This window comes from Myotis lucifugus, unplaced genomic scaffold (genome assembly GCF_000147115.1).
Source record: "Myotis lucifugus unplaced genomic scaffold, Myoluc2.0 scaffold_282, whole genome shotgun sequence".
In the NCBI taxonomy this organism is placed as follows: Eukaryota; Metazoa; Chordata; class Mammalia; order Chiroptera; family Vespertilionidae; genus Myotis; species Myotis lucifugus.
The window spans coordinates 827,645-838,202 of NW_005871330.1; the positions used below are offsets into that span (position 1 = coordinate 827,645).

The window sequence follows — 10,558 nt, forward strand, 5'->3', positions numbered from 1 at the left end:
AAGGAGACATAGTGACGGAAGCAAAGGTCGGACTGATGTGGTTGCTGGCTCGGAAGGTGGAGGAGGGGGCTGCCCGCCAAGCAGTGTGGCAGCCTAGAAGCTGGAAAAGCAAGGAGCCGATTTTCCCAGGAGCCCCCAGCAGGAGTGCAGCCCCGCCCACATCTTGATTTGAGTGCCTCCTGTGAGATCCGTTTTGGACTTCTGACTTTCAGAATGATTAGGTCATAAACTGGACACTAAATTTTAAATAAACGTTTAATTTATTTTTTAATTTGAACGACTACGTTGATGATGATTTTCTTTACAGCAGCCACAGGAAGCTGACACATTTTCTAACAGGCATTTAGACACCGAGGATCGATGGGGAGTCACCAGCACACAGAACAACGGGAGCCCTGGTCCCGGAAGGAACCGTTTGGAGCAGGAGAGCAGGGAGGAGAGAGGGGTCTAGGGAAGGACCCACAGGGAGACACGTCCAGGAAAGGACAGACCACACTGCTGCTTCTCGATGGCAGGGTCTCCGGACAGACGTGTGCCAGGGGCTGGGTGGGCCGGGGTGGCCCCCGGCGTTGTGTGCAGTCTGCGTAGATGAAATCCTCAGACAGGAGCTGGCCACAGGCTCAGGGTTTCGATGGGGCAGGAGGTAGGGCCTGAATATGGGACGACCTGGTTTAGCAGGGTCTAGGAGGCCAGGTCCAAGGCTCATCAGTGACTCCTCTCTCGTCTTGAATGGTGTAGGGAGGGTCTTTTGAAAAATGGGGAACAGGACAAATGTCCCACAGCACCTCTCCCTGCAGGAAGACTTGGAGTCCAGCAGCTCCAAGCCCTTGAGAAATGATACTGGATCTTGACTGCTGTCTGGTTCCGGGTACTCCCGGGAGAGGTGACCTTGAACTGTTGAGGGGTTATGAACTTGGCCTACAATGTGATGGAAAGGCACCGTAGCCAGGGCCAGGCAGTTCCAAAGCCTCCTGCTGGTCAGCAGCAGAGTCTGGCCGGTGGGACAAAGGCTGGACCAAGGCCCCCACCTCTGACGGTGTCACTCGTGCTGGTGGTTGGAGACCCCCATTCCTGCCTCTGACCATTCACGTGGCAGAAAACCAGGAGTTCAGGGGATGAGAACATGGGACCTCAGAGGCAGCTTTGGGCCTCAATCTCTGATCGGTGGCTTATGGGCTGTGAGACCTGGGACAAGCTCCTTACTTTTCTGAGCTGTGGTTGTTTCTCTGTAAAATGTGCTAAAAAGGACTGGATGTGGGGAGAGCGAAACCTATGTGAATGCCCCCCGCTGGGTGCTGGCCCCTCAGAATGCTGGGTCTGCCTGGCTGCTGCCTCCTTGGGTCCCCCTGGCTCCTGGCCACTTTCCCGGGTGGTGTTCTGGGCCCCCGATTGCTTCATCCTCCCAGCCTGTCCTGCAACCCCAGCTCCGTTCTTACTTGTCCTGCCCTGCCATGACCCTTGGAGGCCTTTGGAGGGCTGACTGGGTGGGGTAAGGGGTGTGGCCTGTGGAGCCAGGCTGCCTGGATTCAGTCCTGGCTGGGTGTTGTCCTAGCTCCGTGTCCCTGTGCCTCACTTACTCACCTGTCAAGGGGAATGATGGTGGTGGTACCCCAGGCCCTGAGCACTTGGAAAGGATTAAGTGAGTTCATGCATAGAGTGCTTAGAGCAGCCCCTCGTACGTGGTAAACACTCACGGAATGTTTATTCTTTCCAGCCGGGCCCCTCCTCTGTTCTTCCAACTCCACTGCAGAATGTCTCTGCCAGGTGCCTCTTACCTCTCTCCTCATGCCCCTTCTCACAACCCCCCACCCCGCCTTCCCCACTACCCAAGCCCCCTGACACTCAGAGGTGTCCCCCAGAGGCCTCTCCATGCTCAGGCAGCTCCCTGGCCCACATTTAATACAGACACGCTTGGGGCTCTGGGTTAGTTTTCCAGGGGCCTCCGATCTTGGCGGGTGGAGATAGTGACGATGGGTGGGTGTGGAGGGCAGGCGGGTGGGGCGTCATGACTGACGGTGTTGCAGGAGTGGAAGCAGGAATAAACACACTGCTCGCCGTGCAGACCTAGCACCACCCTCTTGTTTTCCCTCAGAGGACAGGGCAAGCTGGGACAAGCAGAAAGTCAAGGACACGGGGAATCTGGTGGGAGCCCAATGAAGAGAGTTGGGATGCAGACCTAGAGGGGCAGAGAGGCTGGGCTGGGAGAAAGGGGGGCTTAGGAGGAAGGAGGAGGCCATGAGGAGCCCGGGAGCTGAACTGCCACCCTTGTGCTTGTTCCCGGGGACAGTGGCAGGCTGGCCCGGGTGCTGCCTGCCCCACCCTGGACCACTGACTCATTCGGAAGCTGCCTTTCTGCCTCTATTGTGGCCTCCCTACTGGATGGATGGGATGGAGAGTAGGGTCATCAGCTCCTGTGAGGCCCCGAGGAACCATGCATGAAACCCACCCTGCCCCCTTTCTCCTGGGCAGCTCCCGGGTGGGGGAGCGGACATGTGGTGATGAGAGGGGCAGCTTGGAGGAATGAATGAGTGGACCCAGTCCCAGGAATTCTGGTGGAGCAGAATGAAACAGCAGACACTGTTAAATAGAAGAAGTAGAATTCTCTGGTAAGGAGCATGTTGAATACAATTCAACATGACATCAATTCCTTTAGGCCTCAGATTCAATTGCACTCTCCAGGGAGAAGAGCGATGGGGGATAATGCAATCCAGCTGGCTGAGCTCGGGGATGCTGGCCCTTCTCCGACCCGCGGGCATGAACGCGGTCATGTGGTGGAGCTTTGGTCAGAGACACGGCATCTGACCTGGGCTGCGTTCACAGGCCAGTCACACCCATACCTCAGGCTTCCACGGGTGAGGCTTTGGCAAAACCCTTTAGTGTGACGCTGGCGTGCTCCTAGGCCCACAGCCGTGTAGGGGACCTCAAGGGGGTTGCAGGACGCTTGGGTAGCTGTCCTCAGAGCTTTCCTGTCTGAAAAACTAGCTTGAGGAGCAGGGAATGTGGGCAAGTATCGCTGCAGACTGCGAGGGCAGTCCAGAGCTTGGACACTTTCTAGAGTCCTGGCTGTCCCCAAACTTCCTTCCACTAAGACATGGTGGTAGTGGCATCCTGGGGCCTCCTCCCACAGCTCTGCCCAGACGACCAGCTTTCGGGCAGATGAGTCAAGACGCAGGGAGTGTGGATTTCCATTGAGCTAACTGGGAGACCACCATCGCATTTGCTCCCCTGCGAGAAAGCATCAAGGAATGTAGGAATGACATGACAGGGCCGCTACTGAACCTGCCTTCACGTCAGAGAAAGGAAATGATCTGCAAGCCGGTCACTGGGGGCACCGGAACTACAGTTAGTGACATAGCACTTGCAACACCCCAAGGTCGATCCTGACCCCCTGTTTACAGGGGCAGGTGGGCTAAAGGAATTGGCCACACTGAATGAACGACATGACCATTCTGGGTGAAGCTCAAAGGCCACCAGCTCCCTGAACTCTGGCTCCTTAGGTAAGAAGGGTATGGGATGACCTCAAGTCATAGGTACCTGCCTTCATGGAATTTCCCATGATGCAGAGGGAACCAGGTAGAGATGCCTGGAGGGCTGTTGAGAGAAAGGTTGCCATGGTGACCAGGAGGCCAGAAGACTAAGGAATGAAGGGAGTCAGCTCAAGCCCAGGCTGAGTGCAGGGCAGGGCACGTTTCCCTCCCAGCTCCTTATCAGCGCTCTCCACTGGCCCGGGCCTGACCTAGGGCAGCTTGGTGGCAACCTGTCTCAGGTACCCCTCCTCGTCTGTCACCTGAGGGTCTCTGGCCTTGGGAGCACCTTCCACGTGGGTGCTGTCTGTTTGGCAGGCCCTCAGGAGACCCCCTTCCAGTCTCCCACACACCCCCGCGGCCCTCGGTGTGTCCCAGGAGAAGCTGTCCTGAGGCACGAGGGGGAGAAGCAGCCACCAGGAAGGGCGAAGTGCAACATTTGGGAGGTTAGAAGAGTTTCTATGCAGTTTCCTAAATGTTCTCATGCTCCCGCCCCCATCCAGCTTACAAAGACAGTTCCTGCTGCCCTAGATGCTGCTTCTTCCTCCTCTTTGCTAGCTCTCATTTTCCTTTTGTTCCTATATTGAATGATGGGGACTCCAGTCTGGGTAAGATGCCCCCTCCTGCTGCCACACCCACCCACCTTTCTCCATCAAGTACACAGCCCAGGGTATTGCAGTGCCTGCTGGCCGGGCTGTATCTCACATTTTGGGAAGAAGACTAGAGCAGGAACGTGTCTGTCTGCTCCCAGCCCAGGGCCTGGCCCATAATATATGTTTGCTTGTTTGGTGGGTGGGGGCAGGGAGACAGATTTTTGAAACTGAATTCCGTCTCTGGAAACCTACAGACCATTCAAATGTGGAATTCTATCCTCTTAGTTTTGATTCTAAATGGCGGTGAAGGAGAGAGCAATCTTATAGAATCCCCCCGAAGCTCATCGTTGCTGTTCTAGAATCAAGGGTAGGGACAAAGAGGATGTTAGGGCCACATGCACTTGTCCTTGGCTAGTTGGCAAGCTCAGAGGGGAGAGTCGTCAAGGAGAAGGAGTTAGAAGGTCAAGGAGAAACTGTGACACCCCTAGCACACCCCACCGACTCTGTGAATACTGAGTAACTGAGACTTAACTTCCTCGGCTGGCTGGCCCAGCTTGTCCAGGGGGTCATGGCTTCCCCAGCTCCTTCACTGTTCACTCTTTGGAATGTTTGATACTTGTGACTTGTCTGGTCTCTTGAAATGCAAGTCAATATTTCACCCATGAGCCGGGCTGGCAAACCCAGGGGTCAGAAGTCAGCCCCCTCTCCCCTCTCTGAAGGACCACTGTTGGTCAGTTTGGTTCTAGAAGGATGCAAATGTGAATCTAGCTCAGGCACTCAGCTCTGTAAACATGAGGCTCTCCTTGGGGCATAGACCACCCCAAGGAATTTCCCAACATGCATAGCACTTGGCAGAGGGAGTTAGCTGAGTGACTCCTGAATGCATGACAGGGAATGGGAGCCATGAAAGGGGATGGCTGCGGGCAGGATCTAGGGGAGCATCGGTGATAAGACACTAAATGGATGCATCCAGCAATGCGCCCTCACTACACGGAGGGTGGAGTCCCGAGCTCTCTCTTTCCCTCAGATCCTGGAAGTGGGCTTGCCTGGATCACTTTTATGGCAAACCCCACCACCAAGGTGATGGGCTGTTGGATGTTGGTCTTCAGATCTCCTCCTCCTGGTTGAGGTGCAGGACGAGGGGAGGCCAGCAGGGGAGGCCACCATCAGCGATTTAAGAAGAAGGACCGGATGCTCTGGAAGAACATGGACTTCTGCCTCTGCTTCTGTTTCTTCTTGATGATGGGCACCCACACCAGCCCGCACACCATCATCATGAGTCCCAGGGACAGGAACGCAGGCCCTATCATCTTAAGGACCTTAAGGCTCATAATACTCAGAGTGAGGGTGTAGGCCAAGCAGGTGATGGCCACGCCGAAGAGGAGGATGGCGCCGCCCACAGACATGATGATGATGGGCTTGCGGTAGATCTCCCAGTTACTCCTGGGGGCTTCGGTCCAGACAGACTCACTTCTGGAGCTGATGCACAGGGAGCTGGCAGTCTGGCTGGGCAGCAGGTCCTTGGATTCAGGAGACTTCTCGTCGACCTCCAGGGCTTTGGGGAGAGCCTCCATCGTCACAGCTCCTCAGGACCCGGCATGTGGGACCTGCAGCAGTTGGAAGCAAGGGCAAAGCCAAAGGGTTCCTCACACACCTTCCTGCTCACAGCATCCGCCTCCAGCCCGGCCTCAGTGGAGGGTCAGACAGGGCTTTTGTGCTGAAGCCAAAGGAAAATCAGATGAGAGCCACATAAAATAGAAACCACTCGAGCTGGTATGCGTTCTTCTTGCCAGAGATAAATATTATATCATCTAATCAAGTTTTTAGTATTTAAAACTGGGAACAGCAGTGCCCATTAAGCCAACAAAATCAGCAGTTGACTGATTGGCATCTTACTTTCAGACTCAATAGCTTCCTAGCTCTGTGATCTTGAGTGAGTTACTTAATGTCTCTGTGCCTCCATTTTCTTATCTATAAAATGGGATAATACTACCACTTGTAGGGTTTTCAAAAGGGTTCAATGAATTAAGACATGTCATGCATTGGAACAATGTCTAGCATATTGGAAGCCCTCCACAAAGGGTATCATTTGTCCATTAGAGTAGTGATCCTTAATACATAATCGTGTGTGTGCGCACGCACAGGTGTATTGTCTGCTAGTGCCAGGTGCTGCACTAAACACTCTCTCATCAAACTGGAACCTCACAACACCCCTGGGAGGTAAGCATCCTGTTTTACAGATGAGAAAGCTGAGGCTCAGAGAGGGGAGGCAAGTGACCACAAGGTCGGATTAAACCCAGTCTGCTCTTCTCTGACAACACGGGCTACGTACGGGCTGGGGCCCATCTTTTAGTGCAGCCTGGGATTTTATGTGCTTTGTCAGCACAGGAAGTGATGTCTCCGGTTCAGTGTGACCTTTAATATCTAAATGACCCCTTTTCCCACCGCCCGTGTGAATCACATCAGATTCCCACCTTCCTGTTCTTAGGCCCATAAGGGTATAGAGCAGCGGTTCTCAACCTGTGGGTTGCGACCCCTTTGGGGGTCGAATGACCCTTTCACTGGGGTCGCCTAAGACCATCGAAAAACACATATATAATTACATATTGTTTTTGTGATTAATCACTATGCTTTAATTATGTTCAATTTGTAACAATGAAATTGGGGGTCACCACAACATGAGGAACTATATTAAAGGGTCGCAGCATTAGGAAGGTTGAGAACCACTGGTATAGAGCGAGCCCAACTGCCTATTCCAATTTCTCACCTAGAGCCCATCAGTGTACCTCACAGCCACCAGAGCTCTCTCATCCCCCAGTCCCATGGGGAGGCAGGTGGTCACCTGTGCAGAGCAATGCCAGCTGCTGAGAGGCAACACTCACCTGCCAAATACTCCCCCAGAGCCACGCTGGCTCAATCGCCGTTAAGGTGGGATTAAACCCTTTCATTCCATGATCAGAAAGGATGGGTTCAAGTGCAAATGCCTATAGGTTTGCAAGTCAATAAGAGATGAATGCTTTTAGACACTCTCCTGGTATTAGACACTCTCTGTGTGGGGGGGGAGGGGAGGCCAGCAGAGTCCAGGCACCCTTCCCGAGGTCATCGCCACGTGATCGCCCTGACTCCTCTTTGCATCATCTCCAGAGGGCCCGGGGCAGTGCTGTGCCCTAGACTGAGATTCCGCACAGCTTTAATCAAATGAGGGAGAGAACGAAGAACTTCCTTTCTGTCCCCCCTCCCACTGCCCCCTCCCTCTTTCCTTTTTCTCCCTCCCTTCTTCCCATCCACTGGTCACCAACAATAAGTCCAACTTTCCTTACAACACTGCTACACCCACTCCCTTCTTCTCGGAGGAGCCTGGTGCCTCCCTGGGCACGCTCAGGTGTGCTGGGCTGGGGGACCAGGCCAGCCACTCTCCCCTCTGTATCCTGGGTCCACAGCCTCTCTTGCTGCTTCCTGCAGGGCCCCCGCCTGCCTGGGAGGAGCTCCCCAAGCAGAGCTCTCCCCAGCCTCTGCTCCTCTCCCTCCTCCGATCAGCTGCCTTTGGGCCTTGGTGTCTTCTCCCCTCCTCCGCCAGGTTCCCCGGGGCCTCTGACCCCATCAGCCCCACTCAAACCAGCAGTCACTAATATCCCTCCTGTGAGTGGGATGGGAGGGATTTCTCATCACAGCAAAAAGTTTATTGGGAGAGAAAGTAGGCTATTCTTCCCAGTCACAATGGGTCCCCCTGACCCACCCCAAACAGAGTGAGAGACAGACCCAAATAGGGAGCGGGGTGCATTTTTGGAGACTGTGGCACCAGCCCTGGTGAAAGACAGGTTGGGGTCAAGGAGAAGGTGTCTGCAGCGGTGGGTCCCAAACCCCAGCCCTCTGCACCTGCAGTTTCTTCTTTACCGAGGCACTTCCATAAACGGTCCGTCCCTTTAGTGACTGATTGTCCTTCAACACTTCCTACAATGTTAATTTCAGACAAATCCCCTCAACATCCACCCCCTGAACCACCACAGGGTAGTGTTCCCCCCTCCCCAAAGCACATGTTCCCCCTGTCCAGAGCAGCAGGTGTAGGCGCCTCCCCTGAGGGAGGGAGGAAGGGGGAATGATGAAATTGCCGTGCCTTCAGCACGTGGTGTTCATTCATAGACACTCGTCTGGAGGAGGAGCTTGGGTTGCTGCCTCCAAAGACTGAGAAGTAGGATGACGTGCTTTGGAAGTGCAGACAGGTGTTCACCTCCCTTCAACCCCGAGGAGTATTTGCAAAGCTAAGCAGTCATTTTAAAGTGACCTCTTCCCCGGTGGGCTGGGGGCAGGAGAGGGGTCACAGGCATATTAGGAAATCTTAGCCAGGAACCTTGTGTTGGTCATTGCCACCTGGTTCCTTAGGTGGGCAGTCTGACACCTTCAGAAGGGTTTTCTCTGGGTCGCCATTTCCACCGCTTTGCGGGGAAGGCCTAAGGCAGAAGGGCTCGCTGCTCAGACGCTGCAGAGGTTATAATGGGGAATCTGGCCGTTCTCCACGGCGCTGGAGGAGAGCTGGGCTGAAGGAGGAAGGGCTGCACCCCTGAGCTACCCTCGGGGTGTGAGGTGGCCACTGCATCATGAACAGGAAGTGGGCAACTGGGCATGGGACCCCTGCCAGGGATAGCGGTTCCTGGACGCTGAGGGAGGCGGAGGGACTGTCTGGCCTTGCTGGACTGCCTGGCAGAGGGATGCTCTTTATCCCTGTGAGGAGGTCATTAATGTATTTGCAGTTTATAACAGCAGAGACTGAGGCCCAGAGAGGTTCAGGGGCGAGGCCGCAGCCCCCCACTTCCTATGCGGTTGTGCTGGGACTCAGGCCACGGTCTTTGGACTCAAGGCTCCTTGCCCAGAGCACACTGGTCTGGATGAGTCCAGAGGGTCCTTCAACTCTGAAAACGTCTGAATTTTTTCACTTTGAGGCTTCATTCTGCAGTAAACTAGCCTCTTCCTGAAGATGAGTGCCGTAGATAAGTAATTGAACAGTGACTCAGCATACAGCAGGCGAATAAGGTCGCTGTTGTTTTCCATAGTGTTACATTTATTTAATTTAAAGGACTATTTTTACTCTGAGATTATGTTCTTCCTTCCTTGTTTGGCATTGCTTCATTTTATGAAATGGCCATAAGGGAAGATGATCATTGGTTTTGTTAGTATCTGTATTTGCCAAGGTAAAAGGTTGATTAGCCTGTGCAGATGTCTGCCTATCTATTATCTATCTCCGTCTATCTATCTATCTATCTATCTATCTATCTATCTATCTATCTAATCTATCATCTACGTTTATTTAGCTATCATCTATCATCTAAATTCTAATGACCCCCCAAATGGGAACCTTTAACTTAGTTTACTTACTGCCCTGGCCGGGTGGCTCAGTTGGTTGGAACGTCCTCTAGTGTCTAGTGTACCAAAGGTTGTGGGTTCAATTCCCAGTCAGGGTACAAACATAGGTTGTGGATTTGATCCCAGGTTGGGGCATGTATGGGAGGCAGCCCAGTGACGTTTCTCTCTCTCTCTCTCCCTCTCTCTCTCTCTCTCTACCTCCCCTTCCTCTCTCTCTTAAAAAAAATATCAATGAAAAACATGCCCTCGGGTGTCAGGTGAGGACTGAAAATAAACCTAGGGGACTCACTCAGGAAGAGGTGTGTCCGTGGGATAGTGAATGGCAGGCAGGGTGTGGCCATGGAATGAACACTGTACTGGGAAGAATCACTCCTTCACAGGCTCCGCAAGCACTTAACTTACTTGCAGTGTCCGCGTGCGACAGAAAGATCTGGAAAGACTGCATTTGAACCCAGTTTGCCTTTCTGAGCTCTGGGACGTTGGGTAGGTTACTTACCACCCTGAGGCTTGCTAGCACCACGCAGGAGATACGGATAACAGAGTTATCTGTCTCTCAGGGGTGGAGTGACTATCAACTCTCCCAAAACCCTGCTGAGGGTGTGACACATCCCAGGCGTCTAAGAGAAGGCCCTGTTGCTAATAAAATTATTGTCTTTCTTGGTCCCTGTTTCCTCATTGGTCTCGAGAAGAGGTTGGGCTAAGAGACTTCTAAAGCTGCTTTAGATAGGCCCACGGGTGGTGAATCACAGGTGAATTCTGAGAATGCAGGCTCCCTGGAAATCACCCCCTGGGGGCAGTATGTGTCTTATAACTTTTTATTAAAAATCCTAAAAGATTCTATATTTTTCTGATACCAGGGATTCTCAACAGGGCCCTAGTGATGTTTGGGCCAATAACTCTGTGGTGGGGCCTGTCCTGTCGTTGTAGGGTAGTTAGTAACATTCTGGGCTCTACCCACCTTTCAGCAGCGGTTCCCCCCTTCAGTCATGATAATCGAAAACATCTCCAGGCATTGCCGAGTGCCCCTGGGGGGCAAAACCAAGCTGGTGAAGAACCAGTGCCCTAGGTAGGTTGGCCTTCCCT

The 10,558-nt window shown here is 53.4% G+C and overlaps 1 protein-coding gene across 1 annotated transcript; it reads right to left on the bottom strand.

Moving 5' to 3' along the window:
• Positions 1-5,283: 5,283 nt before the first annotated feature.
• PIRT (phosphoinositide interacting regulator of transient receptor potential channels) lies at positions 5,284-9,920 on the bottom strand. Its single transcript, XM_006099739.3, has 2 exons — positions 9,878-9,920; positions 5,284-5,699 (listed from the first exon to the last, which is right to left on the bottom strand). The coding sequence occupies exons 1-2, from the start codon at positions 9,918-9,920 to the stop codon at positions 5,284-5,286; spliced, it is 459 nt and encodes a 152-aa protein (XP_006099801.1).
• Positions 9,921-10,558: the final 638 nt, after the last annotated feature.

Excerpts from the sequence above, each read along its gene's own strand:
- PIRT (XM_006099739.3), bottom strand. The coding sequence starts at position 9,920 with ATGCAGTCTTTCCAGATCTTTCTGTCGCACGCGGACACTGCAA. Across the intron at positions 5,700-9,877 it reads GTCGCACGCGGACACTGCAA|CTGTGACGATGGAGGCTCTC; the intron begins GTAAGTTAAGTG and ends GGTCCTGAGGAG.